At 38.8% G+C, this 27,743-nt stretch overlaps 1 protein-coding gene across 4 annotated transcripts in view; it reads left to right on the plus strand.

Moving 5' to 3' along the window:
- Positions 1–27,743, plus strand: part of WAPL (WAPL cohesin release factor) — a 133,991-nt gene that overhangs the window by 95,170 nt on the left and 11,078 nt on the right. For 3 of the 4 annotated variants that reach the window (XM_063163990.1, XM_063163989.1, XM_063163991.1), the window contains 6 exons: positions 11,911–12,006; positions 15,108–15,260; positions 15,497–15,633; positions 17,594–17,705; positions 22,704–22,931; positions 26,799–26,910. In XM_063163990.1, coding sequence (XP_063020060.1) covers positions 11,911–12,006; positions 15,108–15,260; positions 15,497–15,633; positions 17,594–17,705; positions 22,704–22,931; positions 26,799–26,910 — 838 coding nt within the window. The remainder of the gene's footprint in view (positions 1–11,910; positions 12,007–15,107; positions 15,261–15,496; positions 15,634–17,593; positions 17,706–22,703; positions 22,932–26,798; positions 26,911–27,743) is intronic. The other variant, XM_063163992.1, reaches the window with a different exon arrangement.

Genomic DNA, 27,743 nt, shown 5'->3' on the forward strand with positions numbered 1-27,743 from the left:
AGAATGAAACAGCTCTTTTGACCCTGTAGTGATATAATGGACTTAGAAGCAGATATTGTGTAATTGAGATTCAGATTTTAAACTTCAGTGTTCTCTAATCATATGGCTGTTACATGGAGTTACTAAAAAAGCTTGTAAAGCTTGTTCTGATGGTAATTAGAGCTGCTATAATTATCTTCCTAAAATATAGATACAGACTCTTTATCTTAGTTGTATCTTAAGGGAATTCTCATTCTGGGAATTGAAAAAATAACTGAAAGTATTAACCTGATGATAATAACTAATGATCTTTAAAAAAAAAATCTCTGGAACTACTTCACTGTCTCAGCACCATTTACTTTTTCTTGTAAGACCCAGCAGGTGGAGTATGAAATATTTTCTGTTAGGTGATTTTCAGAGCTGTGGCATCACACTGAGCTGCCATGAAAAAAGCTCCGTTACTCAGGAAGCAGCAGGTTCTGTCATTAAATTTCAGCAGATCCAGAAAGCTCAAGTATTTTTTCCAGTCTGTATTCAGCAGATCTGTCACCCATGGTTGTAGTTTTGAAAACTTGATCATTGTCTCCTAATGCTAAACCCCAGTTCTTGAAACTTTGATATAATAAAATATTACTGGCATCATTGACTTTGTGAATAACAGTGGTTCTAAGCACTGCTTTTACTGTAAGGACTGAAATCAGTGCCTGGTTGCAGTAGCCAAGGACATTGATAGGTGAGCAAAGTCTCAACCAAAGCCATGCTTTTAAGTGAATTAAACCTCTTTATCCTGAGCCTGAATTATAGGGGGAGTGTTACATTCCATAGCAACATAATTAAATACTTACAGTACATAAATATTGGCATTGCTTGAGTTGCAAATTATGGGTGTGAAGCATACATGAGTAACATCTGCAGAAGTTTGTTTGCAACTGTTTACAATTTTAATTCAACTGGTTGGGTAACTCATGCTCTAGCATGTCGGTTTGGGAGCTCTGGATACACCCACCTGCTGCCCCTTTGAGCTTAGTTCCCTTCTACAGATGAAACTAATTCTCCATTAGCAGGCAAACCCAATAGAGGAGACAAGAAATTTTTTGTTGCTATGGTCCAAATCTACTGAGACTAAAGACTTGAAAATAGGCAGCATAAAAATTATTTCCTGACATTTCTTGCTCCTGCTGCTTTCACAACAGATTTTAGCTAGAGTCAGCAAATGAAGAGAAACAGTTTTTGTAGGAATACTCTGGAACAGTTTCCTGTGGTCTTATGCAAAATATCTGTCTCTAAATAAGAATCTGAAAAAAGCTAACTTAAAAGTGTAAGATAAGGGCTAGTCTGTCCCCAAATTTAACCTTTTGATCTATCAGCCTTAAAAATTAATGATTATACTTAGTGTTTTGTGTCAGTTCAGTGTTTGTGTTGTCCAGCATGTCACTAGAGACCACCAGGTCCTCTGAACAGCACATTTTCTGGGATGGCCCCTCTGCTCTTAAACTCAAAATGTATAATGAGTGATCTGCAGCTCAGTGCTGATCCTAGTTCTGCCTGTGGCCATAGGAAGCCAACCTAGACATGGTGAATACTATTACCTTTGAATATTTCAAGGTAAGAATTTAGATAGGGTTGCAAATCATAGTTAAAAGGTATGGGAGCCTTTCAGCTTGAGGGGCCTGGGAGGGGGGGCAGGAACTATAATCTCTGTTACTGCTCTTCAGGGCTGCTGAGGCATGTGGGAAGATTTAAGGAGCTGCATGAAGGAGACAGAGGGGGTATAACAGGAAAAAAACCTCTGACTCTCAAATTGGCACAACTGGAAGCAGACTCAGTCTTATGTTTTCTCAAAGTAGCATGAAATTTCAATTAGATGAGTGCTTTATCAGGATTTTTTCCCTATGCCTTAGAGTAGGTCAATTTTAGAAACAAGTCCTTTGGAATTAGTTTCTTAGATGTTAATATCTTTTGCATTGGGTATATTTCATAAAGCTTCCGTGCTGCTATAGAATGCAATTTTAGCACCTATAAAATACTGACATTTTCTTGAGAGTTGGAAATGTGTTTTTTATGGTTGGTAAGATGAGGAACAAAGTACTCAGTGCATGGTCAGTCTGCATTGGCGATTCATGGACTACTGATCAAGCTAAAAACTAACCTGAAGGCTAATTCATTGCTTAATGACTTGTGACTCCAGTTAAAATGGGCTTATTTCAATTAAATATTCACTTTTGCCATGAAAATTTATTGTTTTTTAAATTACTTAAAGCTAGCTTAATTTTTTTTCTTATTCTCTTACATTGCTGTAGGAGAAATGTCTTTAAATTTCACTAAGTTGAAATCTTAGCCCTAGAAAACCTGCCTGGCTTGCAACTGTGTACACATTCCCACATGTACCCAGTGAATGGGGATGCATCAGTGGCTTTTTCTTTTCCTCTTGTTGTGCACACATTGACTTGTACAGGAAAAGGTGTGGAAAAACCTCTTTACCACTAACTTGGTGTTTATGGTGTTTCCTTTGGCCCATTCCAATACTGGACCACAGAGTTTTCTGTTTGTGCTGGTTTTGGCTGGAATACAGTTAATTTTCTTCAGGGGAGCTCTTACAGGGCTGTTTTGGGTTTGTGCTGAGAACACTATTGGTAGTGCTAGGATGATTTTGTTATTGCTGAGCAGCACTTGGAGCCAGGGCCTTTTCTGCTCCTCATGCTACCCTGCCAGCCAGGAGGCTGAGGTTGCACAAGGAGGTTTGGAGGGGACAGCTGGTCACAGTGACCTAAGGGATATTCCACACCATATGACAGTGTGCTCAGCAATATAAAAATCCGGAGGAGGAGGAAGGGGGGACACACCTTTGGAGTGATGGCCTTTGTCTTCCCAAGTAGCTGTGACACCAGATGGAGCCTTGCTTTCCTGGGAATGGCTGAAAAACTGCATGCCCACACGAAGTGGTGGATGAATTCCTTGTTCTGTTTTGCTTGCATTCATGGCTTTTGCTTTCTCTGTGTAACTGTCTTTATTTCTTTGTGTTTTCTCACTTCTACCCTTTGGATTCTCCCCCATCCCACTGGGGGTGAGTAAGCAAGGAGCTGGGTGGGGCTTAGTTGCCAGCTGGGATAAAATCACAGCAGTCCTTTTTGGCAGCTGACATGAGGCTCAGTGGGTTTGAGATAGTGACAGATTTGATTGGGATGTGCTAGATCAAGCTGATAGCTGTTAGTGCATTTTAGCTGGTAATTGACAGGTGTCTGCCTGCCATGGGGCCCCTTGCCCTTCTGTGTGGCATGGCATTTGGCTTTCCCTGCTTGCTGTGCCTGGGAACATTTTGGTAACAGCACTTTTTTGAAGTAATGTAAAAGTTTAGTACACTAAAGTAGCATTGCTTGAAAGTTCCTCCACTAGTGTGGTCTGCATTTGCCAGGAAAAGCTGAGATCTTCTTGGATTAACCAGAAAAAACCCAGTCCCAAGCCCAACAAAGCCCCATCTACTGTAAGGACTGAAAGAGGCAAAAAATACTTACAGAAGCACATGGTTATGCTGCTCTTTGCTTGAGCAGCTCCCTCCTGTTTCCCTGTGCCTTCAGTTTCCCAACGCTGTGTATTACTATAAAAATAACTCACTAAAAAGGAAACTTTTTACATAAATCTTAGTCCATTTCACTGAGAAACTAAACTATTCTATCTACTCAGTTGAGGGACCCAAGAAGTGAGATGAAATCCTCTTAACCAGGTTAAGTCAACACTGCAACTGAGAAATGCTCACTAAACACAGCAGCATTAGCAGGATTCTGTGCAGCACTTTGATCAAGTGATGTTGGTGGGGTTAGTCATGACAGAAGTGTTGAATATGTGAATGAAAGCATGGCTGAATTCAGACATGGCTTAGCCAACAGACTGCTGCTGAACTTGGTATCCAAGAGAAAAACTTGAGGCAGCCATGACACTGTAACTACTGCTTTTCACCTTTTAGTCAAGTTTTAGGAATAACTTCTGTACCCAACAAAGTACAGAAATGTGTGCAAGATTTCCAAGTGTGGTCTTTGGACAGGTAAGTTGGAAGGACACGTTAAATCAATACTGTGTAAAGAGCACTTATTTCCAGTTACCAAGTGCTGAGCCAGGAAGAAATATTCTTTTTTTTCTTCTGTGTGATTTCAGTCTGATCTGCAACTAGTCCTTAGTTCATTATTGAAATGCATCTTTCTTATCCTACATGCAGGTTTTTTTTTTTCCATGAGGAGGTCGATTTCATAATGGAAAATAAAATACTCCTGTTATAAGGTTAGGCACTGTCAGAAACTGTCAATACCTGAAAAAAAAACTTAGGTAGGAGCCTTTCTTTCTGCTAGCATTTGTTGTAATACATGTTTTAAGGGTATAAGAGATCTTTTGCAGTTTGATGGGAGCTTTCTCCACTGGTGTTTCATGCTGACTGGAAGGAGCTATAAATACCAGTTAGAAACAAAAGCTGGGTCTAAGTAAACTAGAAGTTCAAAATGAAAAGCTTATACCTCATCTTTGAAAGTATTTTGAAACTGGAGAAGTACGAAGCCGTGCCCGCTCTGGGCTGGCTGTGTAAGCTTAGGGCTAATGTGACAATGACGTGTGTGTGGGAGGGGACAGAAACTAGGCTGCACTGTGGTCTGTAGTTTTCCACTTAGCTTGTGTTGAACTGTGCAGCAGATGTTTATCAAAGGCATCCTGCGAGTAACGTTTCTTTTTGCTGGCCTGCAAACGAATCAGCATTTCCCCAAATCAGATTTTTAAAGATTTTTCTTTGTTCTTTCATTTTTAAGTTTTAGAGTATGCAAACATTAGGTGCATAAACCTATATGATTTTGCTTAATTACTTTTCCATAGCTTGTTTCAAATAAAAAGTTCTTAAAAAGCAGCAGAGGAATCATAATTCAAAAGTTTTGCTATCAGTCATAGCCCTTTCTGCACATATAATGGTAGGGTCAGAGTAAACTGGCCAGGGCTCATTTTAAAAAGAACTGTTTGTCTTCATCTTGCATAACTTTTAGTTAAAGTGCGTCCTGCCCTAAGCATGAACACTTGTAATAAAGCTGTTTTTTAAGTGATAATAAACTGCTAGTAACTATGCACATTGAGCTGTTCTTTGCATCCTAATTTAGAAAGTCGAAATTGCTTGTATTTAAAAGGAAATATTACTACTTGGCATAAGCTGTTTTGACTCCATTGAGGAGTCAAGCTGAATTTGGGCAGTTTAAATATTCTGTGACCTCTCAGTTCAGTGCTAGGCCCAGTCTGACAAACAGTGCTGGGCAGAGCTGACAACCTGTGACTGCCTCTTGCTGCTTCTGCAGTGCATTCCTTTCATTTGCTGGTTGGTGCTTCTGGCAGATTGGCTCTCCAGTCCTGAACTAAAGTGGTTTTTGTGGGGATTTTTTTTGTCCAAATATGTTTTGTTGGAATGATAAACGAGAGATGAGCTGTTGTAAGTGCCAGCCAGTTATAATCAGCTTGTCTATTGTAAGGAATTTTGATATATTGCTGGAATAAAAATAAATTTTTAAAATATTATAAAAGGTGAGAATAAATCTGTTCAATGGCTGATTTGTTAGAAACCAAAGCTTCATATTGACACTATTATTTCACCTAACATTTGCAAAACCAAATTCTTCTGTAAGCATAATTATTCAATACTGGCTTTCAAGTGCTTACCATTTAGGGACTTTTTTATTATTATGAATGTAAATAGACCAAAACCAATTCTTAATTTGTAAGCCAGTAAGCAGGATACTAGTCAGGACTGGCAGGTTTTTAGATTAGTCATCTAAATTGAAGAGTGAGGTAGCTGCTGTAATTTTACTGAATTGAGTTGGGATTTAGCACCTCAAAGCCATCCTGGACTGAAAGCAAATGTCAGGATTTGGTCTTCTCACTTGAAGATAATCATTTGATGCTGCTAAAAATTATTTTCTTCTTTCTTACTCACTTTCACCTGGTAAAAGTGCTTCCTCAGGTGTCCTCCATATGCAGCTGCTGGGTAGAACTGGGGAGCAGCATTCTTGGAAATGCCTCTTTTCTAGCTGGTGTCAACAGAAATATTAGCAGCTTTGTCTGGGGAGGGTAGGGATGCGAAGTGAACCTAACATGCTAAGTCCTCATAGAGGCAAGAGGAACAAATGAAAAATAAGCATGGAAATCCTTCTCCCCCTGTGCATACTTAGGCTTTTTGGGAAGTAGAAAAATCAAGTTGAATGGAAAATGTTTAATGTCACGGTGGAAACGTGGCATTTTATACTTCCAGTTCCTGCTGGTATTAGCTCTAAGGCTAGAAACAAGTATTGATTAAAGTATTTTTCAAACTAGATTCTCTCTTGCATTCTCATATTCCCTGCAAAAAACCACACCCACATCAGTTTTGTAGTTCCAGTAATTAAGTTAATGTTTGAGTAAACTGGCAATGCAGGATAGCTGTGTAGGATAAATGTTACATTGCACAAGGTCTCCTGTAGGAAGTTCTAAAATGGGAAAAGTTCTCATAGGAATTAAAGTACGCCAGTTTCATTTGCTAGTGGGAGCTTGATTTATATGCAGATGAATATGCAAAATTGTCTTCACAGCTCCTGTGTACTGTGTGAGCATGGCTGGTTCACTCAGCTCTGTCTGAGACTTGATGTGCATTCCGTAATTGCACCATGAGATGCAAGCATGTCCTGCTGGGAAAATCTGTGGTGTTGAGGGCCCAATGTCCTTGTTAGACCCATTGCAAAGCTTTTATTTGAATTGGCTTTGTTTAGAGCTGATGTAGGCAGTGCCTGGGAACAGGTGGCATGAGGTAGGTGCTCTCTGGAGGTGCAGCTGAAGTCTGATGGCACTGGGAAGTGGTCAGGTCAGCATCCTCAGACTCAGTGATGCAAATCCCAGAGCTGGAACTGAGCACATCTGGGACATTTACTTGAACAGTGTTTTTTACTGATCCAAATGGAAACGTTTTTGGGGGTGTATGCACACCTCAGCTGTATCACCTCTGGAACTTCATTGCAGTCACTATTTTGTAAGGTTTTCCTCTTGGTAGATTGATACACTTTGGGTAGATTAGGATTAACAGGAGGAGGGGAAGGGGGATGTGTGTCTGTGTTGGCCTGCTTCTCTCTGCCTTTCACAACCAAGAGAGCAGGAAATTTTTGTGAGCAGTTTGTGCTGGGAAGTGCTTGTGCCAGGCTGTTCCTTGAACTGCAGGTTTTTCTTTTCTCTTGAGCAAAGCATTTTGTTTCCAGTATTGTGGTGTTATGTCTAAACTATTGTACCCTGTCCCTTTTAATTAGACTTATTAAAGGTTTCAGGGCAAAATAGTGACCAAAACCCTATGACTTCTGCTTCTGAGCTGACCTTTGAATACATTCAGCATAAGCAGCATCATTGGCTATTTCTGTTAATGAATCTCATTTATTAGATTGTCCTGTTTCTTAGGTTCTGTTTTCATACTTCACTTGGGTATTGGACCTATCATCTTGCTGTGCCCTGTGGGCCTCCTCCTTAGCTTTAAGGAAGAAAAAGCATTTTGCAGATCTTTAGAAGTTTGATGCAAAAAAAGCTTCAGTGACATTTTTTCCTTGCTCCTTGTGTTGTCTAATACTCTTAAACTTTGCCTAACAGCTTGTAGTTGTCTGGCTGCATGTGTGCATAATGTGTTTTGTGTTTAAATGGAATAACACCTCACAATTAAGTGATCCATGGCAGTGGTTTATTGGCACTAATCTGCTACTTTGATCCAAGTAATGGAGATGCAGTTCAGATTTTGAACACTGCAAAACCAGCTTGGTTCTGGTTTTATACTGCTCTTCTCTGAAGTCCAAATTAGGTTTTTTTTTCCTGTTCTCTAACATGGCTCAGGTTGTGCTGAATTGATATTCCATTTTCCTGTTTTGAGGTGTGATTTCTTTTTCATTGCTCTGAGTGATATTCATTCCTTTCCCTCTTCAAAAGATACAGTCCATTATGAATATTTCTGTGCTTCATAACATGCTTGTTACCTTTTTCCTGTTCAAAGTGAGACATGCAGGATAGGATAGTATTCTTAATGATGATGAATACTGAGTGGTAACTCATATTTTGCTTATTGGGGTTGTTTTTGGAACTTCTAGTTTTGACAAGCATCTGGCATACAGTGTTACTGAATGCATTTCGGATATAAATAATTCATTTGTCAGGATATCTGCTGAAAATGTTCTTGAGGTTTCTTTTGCCATTGTCTTCTACCTTGGAAAGCATTCTTGCCTGCAAATAGATGCTCTTCCTTGTTTTGCTAGTATTTTCTGTGTGACTCATGTCCCTGGCTCTTATTTTCTGCAATTCTGACACCTGTGAATGGCAGGCAGTGCTGCATCAGTATGTGCATAGTGCCAGCTCTTGAAAATTTCAGCTTTGAGGCTTTCAGGAATGGGAGGTTTAGCATGACCCATAGATAATGCCATTTGGAGATGATCTTATAGAGGAGACAGCTCTGTGTATTTTGTAAAATCTCTGGCATTAGTCCTGGTTTTGTATCTGCACTCACCCCCCAGAACCACATGCAGAGTCCCACAGTACCATATGCCTTATGCCCACCCTGGAATATTTGCAGTCTTTCAGACATGTGTCTCTGTGCGCAGCTGTCAGTTCTAGATGTACGGAAAAAGGAAACTCCTCTGCTATTCAGCAGAAGCACTTACAGCTGATTAATATTGCAGAACTTGTTTGCCTTAAGAACACAGAATTCACAGGAATGATGTACTTCCACTTGCACCTATTCCAGGTTAGTTTTGAGAGAAGGAATTATTTTTTAAAAGTCTGTGTTATTTGAATAATTGCAAGGTTTTCTTGTCTTTAGGGAAAGTTTCTTAAATTTTTGCTCCTTAAATGTCAGTGTTGCTTGTTCAGGGAAGCTTGTTATCACAAGCATTTGAGTTACCTTTTAAAAAAACACCCCAAAACCAAACAAACCAACCTCTTTGCTTTTGTGATCAAGCCCTTCTGATCAAGTCTTTCTTCACTATCATTCATTTGATCTTTGATACTTTTCCTGGCTTCAGTTCTGTCACCCAGCAATCCAGAACAAGTCCACGCAGTGCTCACTGCTTGATCGGTATTGGTGCAGTTTCTTTGCACTTGATCTGGAAATTCATCCCAACTCTGTGCTGCAAGGAAAAATGGGAAGGTTGCTTTAAGAGGTTTAGTTGGAAAGGAAGGATGTGTTTGCTGTGTTGAAGTCCACCTGAGTTGTAAGAGAGGCTCCAAAGTCTCTGCCTAGTGTGTTACAGCTGATTAGAACGTATTTCTTTGGAAAGTGGTGTTGGATATTTGCAGGTGTGTTGTGGTGTACCAGCTCTCTGCAGGCAGCGTGAGAGTGACCAGATAGCAAGTGGCAGGGTGTCTAAGGAAATACTGCTGGGAAGGTATGGAATCACAGGCCAATCACTTGTTTAGATCTTTTCTGATTTGAAGTGGAAGATCCTACAAGGAATGGTCACTAAAAGGAAAGCTAACCTTCCAGAGGTATTTGAGATTTTAAGGATTACTATTTCCAGCTGCACTTCAGGCACTGTTACAAGAGACCTATTAAATGCAGATGTCCTCGTTTCTTAGAAGAGGCATTTATTGGTGGCATTGCTTGTTTTCTTATGTAAAATGTATCTTTTTTCCTCTATTGCTCTAGCAATGGTTAAGTTGTAAACTGCCATGTCACAAAACACTTTGGGATGCCCTAGCTTTTGATTTAGTACGGAATTAAAGGAGATGGGAGAAGAAAAGCCCCTTTTTGACTGTTAAACAAAAAGCATACCATCTTTGGAAGCTTGTGAGCCCTGGGTATTTAGAAGGAATTTGCTTTTATCTGTTTGCCCTGCTGAACCCTTTCCTACGCATCAGCTGTTGCTCTCTGCTGAGGAGCACACACTAATGCTGTGTGGCCCTTCTGCTTGCACTGCCCCAGCTGCCTGTGTACTTTGTTTGACTCCCTCCCAAGCACTGAATGTGCTTCCTGTGGGCTGGGCCTCCCTGCCCTGCGAGTGTGTGCCCAGCAGAGGTGCTGGGTTTGGAAAAGCCAAGGAGCTGTGGGTGCTTCTGTGGTGTGGTCAGCAAGGGACGGGCCCAGCCGCTGCCTTGCCAGGACAGGCTCAAACCCAGCCTGGCTCTGCTCCCCCTGTGCCTGCCAGGGCTGTGTTTGGCTCCTGCTGGAGCACAAGGCCTGAAGGAAAAGGAGCACACAGGTGGGGCACAGGCAGGGAATTTCACCCCAAACCAGGCTGATTCTGTAAAATGCTGTACCATGTGTGTTGCTTGGCAGAGTTTGTTACTTCCTTGAATTACCCTGTCTACCACGATAGGACACTCTCTCTTGCCAGTCTTAAATATGCTCTGAAATGAAGTGTGGAGCAATTGTCAGCAATTCAAGAAACAAAAACGCTCAGTGGTTCTTTTCCATTGCAGACAACTGTGAAACTTGCCTCTTCCTTAATTTGAAAAAAAACTTTGTAAATTATTTGCTGCTCAGAAAGATATAGGACAAAAGAGAGTTAACATCTGAACCATCTTCTAACCTTATTTCAAATGGTGATCCATATGACACTTTGTTCCTGTTTGTGGGCCCAGATGATCTCTTGTAACTCAAGTATCTTGAACATGAAACTGGTTTCTCAGTTAAACTTTTTGAGCTGAACCAGATACTGTCTAAAAAAGCTTCCTTGCAAAACTGATGAAACTTAAGATAATAACCAATGTATACATGTTGATGAAAGGTACATGAGCACTGCTTTAGGAACATCATTTAACAATCCAAATTTCTCATGACCACACAAAAGCACACTCAAGGGGGGAAAGAGGCTTTTCTCTTGTCTGGAGACTGGAATGGTTTAGTGCTTTGGGGCTCTGAAAACCCTTAGCTGAGGCTTTAATCCTGCTAATATTCCTTGAAATTTTGTTCAGCAGGGCTTTGTCTTGTGAAGAACAGAAGGATGCAACACAGTAGGGTTTTACTCTGCAATAGTACAGAAACCCTCGACTTAGAGAATTGCCTGTCTAGCTTTTGGCATGCTAGGGCCTTGTTGCACTGTGTGGAGTGGTGCTCAGTCCCTGGCTGGTCCTAAGGCTTGCCACATGTTGCCCCTCTGGGCTTGAACTGTATTTTGGCTAAATAGTTACTACATCATATTTTGACAGAAAATGTTTATTTGAAATTCTTTTTTCCACATTCAGAATACTGTGTAACTGCATTTTGTGAGGAAGCAGGTACTTACTCAGTTGATGTGTGACATGGTGGGAAATGGTGAAAATTGTAACGCTGTATTAGTCTAGAACAATATTGTGCAAGTAGGTTGGTAAATGTGAATGCTAGAAATAGAATTCTGTCTTTGCTTCCTCCAGAGAGTATGTTATGTTTCCCAAAAATTCAAGGACAGTAAATTTTGATGCATTTTGATTTGCCTTGACACATTTTTGAGCAAGACTAAAAAAAGACTTCTTAATTATTAATATAGATTAAGGCATTTCGTTTGAGTGTTTTTCTTCCTCCTAGCATCAAAGTCTGTATGAGTTCTGCATTTTTGTTTCTAAACCAGTCGTATTTCTACTGACATGGTGTTTGCTAACACATTTTTTTCCCTGAGCTGTCAATTTTTGTCTATAGGAAGGTTGCAGACCTTTTGCCTTTGAATAAGTTTAAGAGATGAGACAACTGAAAAAATTGTTTAAATAGGTACATATCATGTCTTGTGCCATTTGAGTGGGTCCATATGTCTTTAAAACCATCAGAGGCTTCAAAGTCCCTCTGATTTTCCAGTACATGTGATATTGAGAACTTGTGCTGCTGGGAATTCAGCAGGGAAAATGAGGCTTGTTTTCCTTGGTTGGCTACAGTATTGCTACGGCAATTTTGAAGTGTATAGTGGCTACTGGTAATTTACTTAAAAATAACTTTTATTTTTGTCTTTTTAGTCTCCCACAAAGGCAGTGTATAATGCTAGACACTGGAACCAGCCAGAATCAGAGGCTCTGCCAGCACCACCAGCTTTGAAAACTCCCAGTGTCCCAGTAAGTAGACTGTTGGTTTTTTCTCAAGTTTACTAAATCTCCTCTCCAGATTCACTGATTTTTAATTCTTTTTATTTTTTTAAACCCAAGTTCTTGCTATCTGATAATGTCACAGTAATTCAGAAGGAGATCCACTTTGTGATGTGAGCCACTGAAATTTGATAGAAAGGAAATTGTTGGTGGAAGTTCTGTAGAATAGGATCTTTCATATAGCTTCAGTATAGTTACAAAAAAATACTTCAGGTTATGTTCCTCAGTGCTGAAGTTAAGCTTTCTGATAATGGACTCCATTCCATTTTCTGAGAGAACTCCCAGGATTAATTTACTAATGAACACAGAAGTCAGCAAATTGCTGATGAAAAAGAAAAAACTTAAAAGAGCCTTATCATTTATCTTTCCTTTCTAATAAAGTAGTGCTGATGGCTGACTTGAGTCTTTAGAAACTATGAAAGAAACACCATTTTCTGTGTACAGTCAGAAATGCTAATACCAACATTTTGGATATCAAAAATACACCAGGGGTGAAAACAGCTCTTGAAGTTGTTTGTCCAAAAGTAAGTGGTTGTTTTGAGACTCAAAGTAATTGTTTTTTAACTCTTTTGAGACTCTGGGAATCCAGGGTCTTCAGCTTATATTGCAGAAATTGTTACTGATTATTCTAAGAGAGCACTGTACATTGTTAATAAATGTAATTTCATTTGGTGTCTTGCTGATAGTACTGGTCTGAGAACAGAAAATAAGAAAGTAGATATTTTTGCAGTAATAGGTCTTCAGCTTTTGTTGTTGTCACCAGTTTGTAGTTGTTTATTTTTGTTTCTTTCTTTTGGTTTTGTTTGTTGTTTTGTTTGGGTTTTTTTTTTGTTTGTTTGTTTTTTGTTGTTGTTGTTGCTTTTTCCTTCTTTTTTTTTTTAATTCTACCCCTGTTTGTGGTGTTCTGGTACTTCTTCCTCTTTGATTTGTGCTTGTTTCTGGTTGCCTCCTCACAGTATTCTGAACAGCCTTCTTTGGATATTAACTGAACTGCCTGGAAAATGCAGATAACTGAGTTGAAAACAGCCATTTCCACTAGAGTCTGAGGAGAGAGCAGAAATTTCAGCCCTGGGTTTTTACTAAACCCCTTTCTCAGTTTAAATTATGCACCTTTGAAGTGAAGGTTTTGTTGCTTGCTGAATCTCTTGGTGCTGTTTTTTGTGAAGTACACTGCTAGCTGACTTAAGGGCAGATTTTGTGTGAGTCTTGTCAGACAGACTTTGAATATGGCTTTTTCAAGCTAAGGAAATGTCTGTTTCATTCATTCAGACAGTCACTTTGTATTCTGTCAGACTTCCACTTTGTCTCTGGAACCATCAGAATATTAATTCAGGAATGTGGTAGAGGTTTGGCTGAGCAAACCACTGAGGGGGATTTGCATGTGCTGCTCATGTTATGGTGTACATCTGAAGTTGCTTCAGACATGGTTTTTAACCATGTTTTACATGTGTGTAATACTTCAAAGTGACAAGGTAAATGAGCCTTGAGCCAAATGTTGAGTGATAGTTCGTGCACATATATCCTGCCTCTTTAATTTCTGTAGAAATTTCTCACCTGAAGGTTGGGAGAAGTCTGTCTCAGGTTTATGGTGAGAACCTCCCAGCATGCAAACTGCTTATGCCAAGTACTCTCTTAGGGCCTCTCCAAGTGCCCTTGGAGTTTGCTTTGAAGGGGCAGCCATTAACCAAGACTTGGATGAGATCCTTCAGTGGCTCTCCTGTGTTCACAGACTGATAAGATCAGTGCTACAGTATGTGCTCTAAACCGGTTTTTCAGGGTGGTTTATTTACCATTTCACCACTGGTGATTGAGTGAACACTGGAATGCCACCCTGATAGAGGCAGAATGTAAAGAATACTTCAGTAATATAGCAGCTTCTTCTGGCTTTTATTTTAATTTTGTCTCTCAATGTACAGTGCACAAGAAGGCTTTCTCTCCAGCTCTTCCCTGGAGTAACAGGTCATGCATCTTCTATGCCTGCATGTTAATTTTATTTTTTCAGCCACGCTTCTAAAATATTCTCATTTTTCTGTGTAAGGAAGCTAAGTACATGATGTTATGAGAGATTGAGGGTGAGTAAATGGCCATTGGAATTGGCACTTGTACATTTAGAATTTGGCACTTGGAGGTCTTTTTCCATACAGCCTTGTTTGCTGTAGTTTGTGTTCATAATAGATTTTGTGCCTGAGAAGTAAATCTGAAGATAAGCTGCACTTCAGCTTGTAGTAGCCTCAAACTAATACAGCAAAGTTGAGGAGAAACCTGTAATACTTGCTGGAGTTGTCCGGAAACCTGTCAGTAGTTATTCCAGACCTAACATCAAGTTCTCTCCTCCCTGTGGAACAGGTTCTGCTGTATTTTATGCCATGATATGCTCCTGAAATATTTAACAGCACAAATAAGAGAATACTAAGAGTGTGCTCTACCTGGTTTGAGGCCTCTCAAGACACTGTGTGGCTTTGGTTGTGCTGCTACACAGTGGGTACTGGTATTCTCCTGCTCCAGGCCAGGTGGAGTTTGCAGTGTGAGGCTGGAGGGTTGGACAGCAGTGCAGTGTCCTGGGGCAGGCAGGGCCAGAGCAGCTGGCACAGAGCTCTGCAGGCCAGGCTGGGCTCAGGCAGGGCTGGCTCAGGGCTCTGCTCCCATCCAGAGCCAGCTGCTTCCTCAGGGCTTCATAGTGCAACCAGCCTGGGCATTCTGGGAGTGCACAGGGCTAAGAGACTTCAAGGAGTAACAAATAAGCACTGAATTTGGTTGGTTTTCTTACCCTGAAGCTTAAGGAATCAATGTAAAGGACATTTTATTCTTCCACTGGTTTTAGTTTCAGAAATCAACTGGAGCTTTCCTGATACTTGGAATGTTTTTGGTTTTTTTTTTTTTTTTTTTTTGCATTTAAGAGTAGACACATTGTCACACAGCTTAAGTACGTACATCTTGGTAGTGCAAGGCAAGGACTAAATGGTCCCAAAATGTGAATTTGACAATTGCACACCTGTACTGTTTCCTGATGTATTTAGTGTATGTTTTCATGCTCAAAACATCTGCCCATTTTAGCACTTTCTTATTAATAGGTAAGGCTATCTTCAAAGGAGGCAATTCATAAAGATGATGGAGTTTTTAAGGCTCCTGCACCACCTCCCAAAGTGATAAAAACTGTGACAATACCTACTCAGCCCTATCAAGAGATAGTAACTGCATTGAAATGTAGGAAAGAAGACAAAGAAGTAAGTATTCTTAACAAATTTTTAAGATAAAGAATTACTAGTAATTCTAACTACTGAAGGAACAGTGTCAAAACACAATTTGGCTTTTCTATTACAAATAATATTTTGAATGGCCTTTATTAACATCTTAATGTTTCCTTGCACTTTAAACTGAATAGATTTTTAAACTGTACTTGTCAAGATTATTATCAATCCCAAGAGCAACTTACTTAGGTCAAAATATTTGTCTTTTTCAGTTATACACTGTTGTTCAGCATGTAAAGCACTTCAATGATGTAGTGGAATTTGGTGAAAATCAAGAGTTCACAGATGATATTGAGTACTTGCTAAGTGGATTGAAGAGCAATCAGCCCCTAAACACACGTTGCCTTAGGTAAGACATCTAATACAAAACATGGAACCTGTGTTTGAAGGAGATACTGAATTAAATATGCATCAGAGAAGTGTCCATGCTTTAAAATTTCATGGACATTTCTGGCACTTCTGCCATGAAGAGTAAAATTTGAAAATAATAATTAAAACTGTATATTTTGAATCATCATAAACAGTATGGCTATGAAGATGAAATGGTAAATTGTGCAGTAAGAGACATCTTTGACACATTTGTTATTCTTGCTGTAAATCAAAACAATACTTTCTAATAACTTGCTCATGTAGTACATCTTATGTGTGAAATCTGTTCTGTTTTCAATGCAAATTCAATTCTAAAATAAAATCCCTAAGACTGCAGAGTTTGATGAAAATCTAGAACAGAGGTAATAGTGAGATGTTGTTTAACTTCAGCTGCCTCTTCTTTATCTTCTGTTGAGAAATAACATAACTGGCAGCCACTAAAAAGACTGAAGCCTTAATATTAATTGGGAGGTTCCTTAACTGGTCTTGGACTACTTTTCATATTCAAGTTACACATTATTGTGAAGTTGGCATCAAAAATGTTAACCTTACTTTGAAGAAGTTTGTGACTTGATACCGGTGTCAATTGCTTGGACATGAAAGTAATTGTAATAATGTTAAATAAAATAACCATGCAATAATATTTTTATATACGTAAATTTTCCTTTCCTTTTAGTTAAACTAAAATAGTAGAGAAAGAGAGGTGATGGCAGTGCTTTGTGATTTGACTGTGGCTGAGAAGAAGTTTTCTATGCCTCTAAGAGAGCTACTTTAAAATTTATTTGTTCCTCAGAAATTAGCAATTAATATTGTTGCTAGAATATAAGAATGAGAACTCTATCACCAGTTTGTTTATACACTATAATAAGAAGAAATTAATATAATGACAGTTTAGGAATAATTTTCATGCAAGTGCTCCTTATTTGCTCATGTGGCAAAATTAATCAGATTTTTAACTAATTCTTCACAAATGTATATAATGGAATGTAACTTACATAAGCACAACAAAAAAATCTTTTTTTTCAGTTAACACATTAAAAGAAAAGTGTTTTTGCAAAGGAAATCAATGTGTAAGGATAGGAGTAGACGTAAGAGACTCTAGCAGGTCGGTAAGCTCTAACTGGTGCTGTTGTGGTTGGAGACAGAAAGCCCCCTTGTTCTTTTAAACACCTTACTGTGTGAATTTCTCAGAGCCAGGTTCCTCAGCAGTCATGGAAGACATGATTGCAGAATCACTCCCACATTAGTGCACATTTAAAAGCAATGTATTTTTAGCAGTTGTTATGTTGCGCTGTGCTAGAAATGGCAGGCAGCTTACTGAGAAAGCTCGGGGAAAAATGCCATTTTTAAAATAAACTGTTATACTGGTCAGTGATTACTGATACATTTGTCAGATCTTCTCTGAAATCTATAGTGTTTCCATCAATTATAAGTGCAGCAATAAATATAAAAAGAAGTTTTATGGAGGCATAAGTGAGACTAGTCAGTTAATAAGATAAGCATTAGATAGCCATGGAAGCTCACATTTACAATTTCTCATAATGTCTTAAAGAGAGGTCCATAAAGAGCTCTCCCATGTCTCTAAATCAGAGCTTCATGCTTAATCCATGGCATTTTACTTTCAATTTAACTATTGGAAATTTTCAGCTTTTTTTTTTTTTTAAGAAGCAAGTTAAGGCTGCCCTTTAAAATCTTGATGTTAGCCAAGCTGAAACTAAAGCAGACATAGTTTGGTGCTGATAAGCAACTTGAATAAAACACTGCTCACCAGTCACTGTTCACCAATTGCAAACCTACCTTAGACAAATTTTAGAAGAAACATTCCCACAGTTTACCAAGGTCTGAGGCACGTGGTCAGTCCTGTGTTGAAGACTTGTTTATCTGCTGTTCTTGTTGAGTGTGTTCATTTCAGTGGTTCTAACCCAGTTCCTTCTCTCCAGTGTAATCAGCTTGGCGACCAAGTGTGCCATGCCCAGCTTCCGAATGCATCTGCGGGCACACGGGATGGTGGCCATGGTGTTCAAAACACTGGATGATTCCCAGCACCATCAGGTATGGATCCCCTGTGCATTTCATTGGAGTTTGGTGATACCTGTTCTGCTGGATGGGGATTTTGTTCAAGGTCAAGCATCCAGTATACTGTGTACTGGTTTGTGTATGTATATATATTTATAGATATAGTATAGTCTATCTAATGGTGCCTCTGGGATCAGTGGCTCCATTTGAGGGAGCACTCATTAGTGGCATAAAAAATTAGAGCACCTGTGTTCCACTGACAAATTCCTTATTCTACTGTTTATGTGCTTCTGGGTTTGAAAATTCTTTTTTTTTTTAAATAGAGATCTTGTAAAAATGGACTGTGCTTTGGATTGCTATTTTACTTATTCTCTTAAGCTTTTACAGAGTTTTACTATTGTGTTTTAAATTCTTTCAAATACATTTGAAAGGAATCCTTCCTCCTTATATTTAGAGGTGGCTCTCAGTGCTCATCTCCAGACTTGCTTGTATGGGAATTACCACCTCTTCTGTAGCTGTTGTAGGGATTTTTTCATGTCTTGTGCTTGTCTCCTTGAGCACTGCTGTAATTGCAGTTTTAGGATTCCCTGAGCATATATAATGTTCTGTTGGATTCTAGGAAAGGTAAGTTTCATCTATTTATGGTAACATGACCTGAGAGTTAAACTGAAGCAGTTTGGTTTTCCTTCTTATCAATGTTACCTCTGTGGGGTATCCCTTGAGATATTTTTACAAAAGCTGGAAAGATGAGATTTTACTTGAAATGGGTAGTAGCTATGTATATCAGTCAGGTTTATAATTTTCTGTAATAGCTCTAAGAAGAATGGCATACAATGCAGAATGCAACTTTGCACCCCCAGAAATAGACATTTCAGAGATGGTATTTGACATCTTACCGTGGGTGGGGGGAAAAAGCTGTAGTTTAAGTAACTGTTTTAGAATAATAGCTTATTTTCCATCTCCCTCAAAAATTAGCAATGGCTAATTGTAAAACATAGGCACCAGGTTCAATGAGTTCATTATTTTGTGAGCTGTCAAAATAGTGCCAAGTGATACTAGAAATAAATGAAGTACAGTCGCTCTATTTAGGACAGTTGCCACCACTGAGTTGCAGGAGATCAGCAGAGGACAGCTACAGTTCCCTGGAAAATGTACAAGCTTGCTTGGGTGTATTTTTGGCTGTCTTTTAACAGTTACCATTATTCCTTCATTTTTAAAAGAACTAGCACATGCAGTTGAAAAGGAAATTGCATGCTATTATTAGTCTGCAGTAACAAAAAGCATTGATTATATTCACTATTTTCAGTATATTTGATGAAATGCTCTCTTTTGTCAAAGAAAAAAATTGATAGTTAATGTTTGAATATCGTTACAGTACATTCTTGGTACAGGTTTTACATTATTGTGAAATTACTGATTTTTCAAACTATTCTTGATAAATGGTAATGGGTATGCCCTGACTAGTGACAGTATGTGCTTCAACACTAACATCTCTGGATAAGCTCACTGTCTATACTACCCTTTCATTCACTAATTATTTCACTGATACTAAATTTTTTTCCAAAGGAATAGAAATTTCTCCACTAAATCTCAGTTCAGAGTAACTGAAGAACAAAAAATCACACTCAGCTTTGCATGCATGGCTCAAATCCCTGTAAGATAAATAAGAACTGAGCTAAAAATGCACAGTTATTTGGTTAGTATTTTCTTAAAGTATTTTGAAGATGGGAAAACTGCCACAATGACACTGTTAATGGAAACAAATATGAACTTATACTGCATTCATTGTTCTAATGCAATAGAATAGACTGAGTGTACAGGGGGCTTTTAACATTTCCATAAGGAGTATAAAGTAGCAGTTGCATACTGGCAGTTGGCATTTCTTGAACCAGCAGGGAAAACAAAATGCCATCTATTGTACAGAGCTTTGCCCAAAAATAACAACATGAAAATTACTTCTTCCACCAAATTTTTTCTTGTAGACTTGTGTTTAAGTATAAGTTTTTAATTGGCTTTGTCTCTTCAGTAGTGCTCTGTAAAGATTTTGAAGCATTATTAATTTTTAAAATAAAAACTATATTTCCATTATAGCTGTCAGTAGTTAAGCACATAAATGTGGTTTTATAATGTCTTCAGCATGAGAATAACTTAAAAAAAGATAAAAGTGCATTATATGTAGTGCTGAACCCTAGAAAATAACCATCTGTTCCCACAAGCTGGAGTATAAATAGAACAAGCAAGAGAAGACAAGGATGAGAGTGGGTGTAAGTGGTCTGCCATTTCTGGAGTGTATGTTCAAACTAGGATGTTTTCCTGAATTCTGAAGAGGTATGGAGTGCAAATCTATAGTTAGATACTCCATGAAATTTGTCTAGAGCAAATTGTATTTATTTTACTTTTTTCTCTTCTCTGCATTTGTTTGGAAGCAGAATGTGTTTTATGCATCTTGAGGAGTAGAGTGGGATGGAGGAGGCTCACCTGAAAAAATCACTCTTCTTCTGCAGTCTAAGGGTAGCATTTGGAAGGATTGATTTGGTTCTTTGGTTGGGTTTTTTTGTTCTTTTAGAATACTGATCAAATGTGGGTTGCAACAACAACCAATTTTCCCCTCATTCCAAACTCAGAATTGTGTCTATGGTAGGGCATGAGATACCTTTCAATCAGTGTGGTTAATTAAACACTTAAAAAAGATCAGAGCAAAATGTAGAATTTTTTTATTTGAGATGAAGACTATAGGGACTAGGAGAAACCAGCTTTCCAAAACCCTTATCACTGGTATGAAGCTAAAGCAGGTTTGTTCCATGCTGTAAGCACCATTCACATTTGAGATCCTTGCTTTTATATCATCAGTATTTTCCTGCTGCACATCAGCATTTGGAGGCTTACTGGCCTGAATCTCTGCTGTGTATGTGCTGTTGCAGGAATGTGGCTCTTTTTTCACAGAGCCAGTCCAGCCTTTGTGCTTTCCCAGCAGCCTTAAACCTCCTGCATCGTGTCTTGGTGATCTGATCACAGTAAGTGTCTTGAAACCTGGGTGGCCAGTCTGAAGGGAAGTGTCGGCAGAGCTGATGCAGAGGGCAAAAGAACCATTACTCCCTTCATAATGGAAGGCTGGTTGGGTTGAAAAGGGAACCTGGAACAGGCAAGGGCTTGATACAGATGCTTAGAGTGAGTGTGATTGCCCTTACCAGACTTTGGAGTATCTGTAAAGCATTTCTGAGTAAGGATCTAAGAAAAGTCTCTGACTTCTTGAAATGCCTAAATACTGGCAGCCCAGATTATAAATCCAGCATTTTCCCTCTGTGAACTGCTGCATACTTTGCAGTTGATAGAAACTCTCTTGGGACTTCAGCTTTTTTTTTTTAAACCAGGAAACTCACCTAGATAATGCTGGTCATTAAAATATAGTTCTTCATAGATGTTGAAGTCCCACATTGGCTGAACAATAATTAGCTAACCTTTGATTCCTCTGGAATGAGTGCATTCCTGTGTCCTGTTTTACCATTGCCATTCTGGAAGAACCCAGTTCTTTAAGGAACCTGACATGTACAGTTTAAGCCAGCTGCAAGTAAATGAAGAGTAAACAATTTCTGTGATTAAAACAATGAAATTGCAAGGCTGATGGGAGAAAGATATTGAAAATGAAAGGTAAACAATGTATACCTTCTGCAGACAGGTCACATAGATGCTTTCTGCCTTACATCTGGCAAGGCTGAAGTAGTCATAGAAGGCTGGGGGTAGCCTTTGGAAACCCTTGCTTCTTTCCTTCAGGAGTTCTGACGTGTCTTTGGTAGTTGGTCAGATTAAAGTCCTTATTCACCTGAGGATTTCCTAACTCAGACAGGAAGGAGTTTTGACGTAGCTTTTGATAGATTGTCAGCTGCCTAATCCTGTCTTGGAAATGCTGATACTGCTTAGTATGACCAGGTATGATTATTACTTACTTCTAAAATAAACAGAGTAGATGATGATTGCTTTGATGGTTGGCTGAACTCTAAACAAGATGTTAATCTGCTATGACACAGAGTTCTGCTCTTTCCTGTTGAGCTGTACAACATTTATACTCCAGAATTAGTTTGTTTCCATGTTTAATTTATCTTATACAGAAACAATTGTTTCTGTAGCTCCTCCAGTTATTGACAGAGGTTTCTGACAGTTTTGTGCCCAGCACACCTCTGTTCCCAGTGAACATTTCTCCTCTTTCCTGTAACTTGGAGCTCAGTGCTCTCAGTCCAAGTGCAGTACTTAGACACCAGGGATGGATGGCTTTGCTTCACTGCTGTCCGTCCCTTCCTGACAGTTATCTTCTGCTTTGGCTTTTTTGGAACCTCATGAAAGTAGAATTTAATTCTTTCTTCAAGAAGAATCAAGTATTCTTTAGCCAGTTAGATGTGCCTGTGCACCAATTCTGTATAAGATATGGGTGGTCAAGTTAATAACATTTATGTGTTAAGGACTGATGGGGATGGACAGTGAAACTGGTTTACACTCTGGCTGCATCTGAAAAGCAGAATTCCCCTGGAAAGAAAATGTGTTTATGCTGGAAAAGTTTGGATAAACTATTAAGTGACAGACCCATTTGGCAGAATCAGAATTTATGTCCCCAGGCACTCCCTCCCTGCAGACAGTGTCCCCATGATGTCTGGATTTTCTGGTGCTGTCACCAGTTCATCCCCTCAAACCAGAATGTTCACCTACCTTGCCATGTATCCTGAGCTGGAGTTACTGTTTCTTGCTCTGTCTGCAGCATTGAGTCTCTAAAAAGTAGAAATCCCTGCTTTTTTACTAGGGCTTTGTAAATATATTGGGTGCTTTATGTCTCAGTTTTATTTGTCAAGAGAATGCATTAGTAACTTGCTAGAAGGAATCTCCATTCAACAGTGGATGCTCATGCAAGTGCTAAGACTGGGGCTCTGTCAGGCATTTTCTTTTATGAATCTTCAGCTTGTTTATTAAAAATAATGAAAGGCCTGCCTAAAATGTTAGTAAAAGCTAACTGTTTTTTTTTTTTTTTTTTATTTCTCCCAACCCAAGAATTTGTCCCTTTGTACAGCAGCTCTAATGTACATCCTTAGTAGAGATCGCTTGAACATGGATTTGGACAGAGCTAGTCTAGACCTGATGATACGGCTTCTAGAATTGGAACAAGATGCTTCCTCTGCCAAGCTGCTGAATGAAAAGGACATGAATAAAATTAAGGAGAAAATTCGGAGACTGTGTGAGACTGTTCACAACAAACATCTTGATCTCGAAAACATCACGGTGGGTAACATGCTTTTATTGGAAAGCCTTCACAGTTATGGAATGCTTAATAAAATGGAATTTGCAAGCATCATCCTTCATTTCACATCCCCAGCAAAGGATTCCTGCTGTTTCATCTGCTTTTTATGTATACCTGACTTCACAAGTGTTTTCTTCAAATTTGAAATTTCCTTTTTCAAAAGTTATTAGTAGGATAAAGTTAGGATGTTCTTCACCTGAGTTTCTGTTTGCCCCTGCTAAGGGTAGCTACAGGGAGCAGTTGCAAACAAGTTACAATAACTGTGTTTGAAACCCACACTTAGATGTACTCCATTTCTTTGCCTAAGTTTTATAAGTACTTTCACAAACGGGGGTTTGTGCATGGGAGTAAGGGTATTGTGTACTAAAAACCGTGGTGCAGGTTTTGACATTTAAAAAAAACCTATCCTGCACAAGCTGATTTTCCCCTACCCAAAGTGTGGCAGTTCTGTTGCTTATCATGAATGTAGATGAATTTTTTCCTTCCTTTCTCAAACATACTTGTTCTTTATGAAGATACCTTCATCTGTAGCAGAATGAGCTGGCTCTGTTTAGGTTCTGTTTAAAAAGAAATTGGATGCTATCATCAAGCTAGCTTAGAAAATAAAAAGGCTAAGTTGCAAGGTTTTTTAGAAGAGTGTATTTTAAGAATTGATTGACAGATTGATTAGATGAGTGGCCATAAATGACAAAAAACAGTTAATGTGTCTTTGCTTTTGCCATATTCCAGTATAGTTGATGTTAGTATAATCTTAATTTTTTGACATCCTGTAATACATTCTTTTCAAGGTTCTTATTAGGGTTTTTGCCGTTTTTTCTGTAATGCTTGTACCCTTTTTTCTGTAACGCTTATACTCAACGGGAGAAGCTTCTGATTTATTGCTTATGAAGTGAGCTTTTCAGAGCTTTGTCTGTGCAAGTAATGTTCCAGCTCCTGGCAGTAATCTGCAGTTAGAATTGTGTTCCATATTCAGTTGGACTGAAAGATGTGTCTTGTTGAGCTGGCACTTTGTTCTGTAGCGTTTGGGACTTTTGTGTCAGTTTAGGAAGAGTTTCTTTGGGGTGTTTTCTCTCCAAATTCTGGCTATGGAACAGAGAGCTGAATTGATATGAAGAGCCACTGTTCTGTAGCTTTAGCAAGAGCTGAATTTTGGGTGAGGAAGACAATATCCATGACATCATTGTTAACTTTGGTAATCAGGTTGTGGTGACAATGGAATACAAATTGCAATTTTTAGTCTTTGGTTTCATACAAGGACATGAAAGGTGCTGGCAGGGAGCTTGAATTAACTTTCTGGCCTTGGAAATCTGCAGAGAAAGAAAGAAATGAGATTATATTCTGCACTTCAGTTTACAGTCTGAAAATACCACCACAGAAGGAAATCTATTCTCTAGGTGGTGATTAGCTAGGATTTGGTATAATCAGAGTCTTCTTTCAGTGCTGTTTTGGCACTGAAGGCAGCTCACATAGCAGAGTTTGTCAGTGCCAGGATATCTCTTGCACTATAAAATGTAAGACAGCTCCCTTTATTAAGCATGGAACAGCTGGTGCAGGTTTCTCATTGCTAAAGCATCCAGCCACAAAGACCACTGTCTCCTGCTTGAGCTTTTCTCATATTCATAATCTGATCTAGCCTGTTGCTTTTTTATGAACTGTAATTCTGTTCTTGTTTTTTCTTAGACATGGATTTTAAAAGGAGAGGATATATCAAAAGGGTCTCTGTCTTGTGAGGAAGTTGTTCATGAGTAAAGAGCATTAATATCCTCGGCCATCAGTTTCAGCTGCTGTATTTGAGGGTTTTTCCCTGAGGCAGCTCTATTTCTTAAATTTATTTCGAGCTGTTGCTGTAAATGCATTGAATATTGTAGTACCTCACAGATGGAAACTGGTTTCCTCCCAGCTGCACCATCTAGAAGCAGAGACTGTATAGTATTTAGAGAATATTTGCAAGCCAAATGAGATGATTAGGTTCTCTTCCAGTTTAAAATAGTAGCAATGGTAAGTTGAGACCATAATGAACTTCATATGTTGAAGATCAAGCTGCTTTCATGTAGATCCCTGTCATAAGATACAATAAGTAATCTCTGTTTTGTACTAAATGACAGGCAGAAAATGTAAAAAAAATGCAAATCTTCTGGGGGTGAAGAAAAGCTCTGTGCTTTTTCCGACTCAGACATACCCAGTGAGAAACAAGAGGATTGCAGCAGATGTTTTTATACCTCCAGTTTGTGCCTAACCAGTCACACCTTGGCTTGTTTGAATCTTACACAGATCAGGAGAATGTGATCCATTTGCCTCCCTCTTTCCACAGATAACATTGTTTGTGTGTCTGTCTAGAAATGAGGCTGGACTAAATTTTAAATATTCAAAGGTTCTGGTTTTTTGATGGCTATTTATGTTAAAAACATTAGCCCAGAAACCAGGGAGGTGTGTGCAGGTTGAGTTTGTTCCAGGCTGGCTGTGCTGCATTAGAAGAAGATAAACCTGAAGAACCTGACCTTCACCTCAGCAGATGGCCCACACCTTCAGTGAGCACAGCCCTGTGCAGCTCCTGCTTTTGCAGCTGCCTCCTCACTGTTGCATCAGAACAAAAGCCTTAAGGGGTGGCTTCTGTTTTCAGATGGTGAAAGAACTTATTCTGGTTTTCACTCAGCATAAGGCTGAAATGTTAAGGCAACCATGTGTTGGGCCTTTGGTGTTAAAATTTTGTAGTAGTTGACAAAAATTTGAATGTAATGGATTATTTTAGTCAAAAGCAAAAGGGTTACGAGGTTTCATTGCTTTTATTTAAAAAAAGAGAAAATTGGTGTCCTTATTAAGTGTGTACAAATATCAGATTATATTCTTTTAGGGTTATCTGAAGTCCTGTTGCCCTATGACAGAAAACTAATCACTGTGTTTTAAATATTGTGTGGCCTTTGAGCTTTTGTGGTGTAGGTATTTAGGAAATTACCTGACCTGCTGTAGATTTGCTGCTACTTGTGTTCTCTTGATCCTCACAACCCTTTGCCGACCCAAGGATTCTTCCATTTGCCCTGGAGGAATGCTGTTACTGTATGTTCATAGTGACAATGTGCTGCAGGGCTTGCTCCTACAACCCAGAAACAACTTTGGGTGTTAACTCTTCTTTATCTGATCTTCAGCTTTCTTTTCCTCCTTGGAAATGAAGTATTTTGAAAGTGAGGAAAGCAGCTGGAGATGTTGGGGAGTGAAAGGAGGGCTCATACTGACAGAATGGAGTGTTTGCTCAAGCCTGTTGAGTACTGTTCTGCTTCCATTTGCAGGAAGTGATTTTACCTTTACTGTTGCTGAATTTATATATGTGTTCCTCCTTTTTCCAAAAAAGTATATCAGTAAATAGAATAAGGTTTCCTGCAGTTGTTCAGTTTAATTGCTTTATTCTGTAGGTTTGAAATTAAAAACACAAGATGCCTACATTGGAAGCAAATGTGATCTTTGAGCAGCACAGCCCATGTATCTGAGATTGAGAAGCTGTGTTACTGGGGATTTTCTTGATTTTTTTACTGCCTGGCTGATTTGTCCATTTACTTCGTCCACTTGTTTATTTTGATAACAATAGAAACAGATGACAAGAGTCTGCCTGGGTTTTCTAACCTATTAATAAAATAAAGAAAATTTGAAAATGCCAAGTAGCTTTTTTTATCAGTACTGTCATTTTTTTAAAGATATGCATATTCTCCAGTCTATTCTTGCTCCCTCTGGTGGTGCCTCTCAGAGCCTGTACTTTCGTTTTTGTGGTTTTCCTGTGACGTGTGTTTGTGTGCCTTGGTGTATTGGCTGCAGCTGCATTTGATGATTTCACTACCTCCAGAACCTCTCTCTTTCAGACTGGGCATTTGGCAATGGAGACGTTACTGTCTCTCACCTCTAAGCGAGCTGGGGACTGGTTTAAAGAAGAGCTGCGACTTCTGGGTGGTCTGGATCATATTGTAGATAAAGGTATAGTGGGGATACTGCTTTGACAGCATGACAAAATAGTGAATTGCAATAAAATATTTGCTTTTTGTGATGTTCATTTCCTGTGGTTTAAAATAGAAATATTACATATTTTTCTTAACAGTGTTAAAAATAAAATACACAATTCAGTATGAAGTAACTGAGAAATATTAGTGATTTTAATCTATTTTAGATGAGATTGAAAGTAGTTTTCATGTTAAACAGAATGTGTGGAGTGTTGCATTACAGTGTATGAGAATAACAATGGCTTAAGCTTGGACAGAATGCTGTTACATATCTCTGTACAGCACACTTATTCTAGAGTAGAATCTCCTTCATAGTGTCCTAGAATTATTTTCAGACCAGATATTTTTAAACTAAATATACCAAAGGAAGTAAACCCTTCAAGAAGAAATTGGGGGTGGGGGGAAGGTTCAAAGATACCCCTGTTAGTGTGTTTTTGATCAGAATCTCCTAGCTAGGAAAAGGGACATTTCTAAATGAGTTCTTGACCTGAGTAAAGCTTGGTCTTGAATAAGCAGTGGGAGAACAAAGAAAGAACTGGAGAGGTGGAAGTATTCAATTTGAACACAGTTTCAAGTTATTGTTTCAGAGTTGTAAAGTCTGGGAAATGTGTGCTTGTCCTGTCTCATTCCTCTTCTAAAAGACTCCCTTAGAGTTAAGGAACATTGTCATGTGCTGAACACAGTTATTAGCAGGAGAAAATAATATATATGGTTAGGTAATTTGTAACAGCAATCTAAAACTTTTCAAGACAATGTTGTAAGGTTTTTGTTTTTTTTTTCATTTACTTGGAGAAATGAAAAGTTTTGGAG

This window comes from Melospiza melodia, chromosome 9, assembly GCF_035770615.1.
Source record: "Melospiza melodia melodia isolate bMelMel2 chromosome 9, bMelMel2.pri, whole genome shotgun sequence".
Taxonomy (NCBI): Eukaryota; Metazoa; Chordata; class Aves; order Passeriformes; family Passerellidae; genus Melospiza; species Melospiza melodia.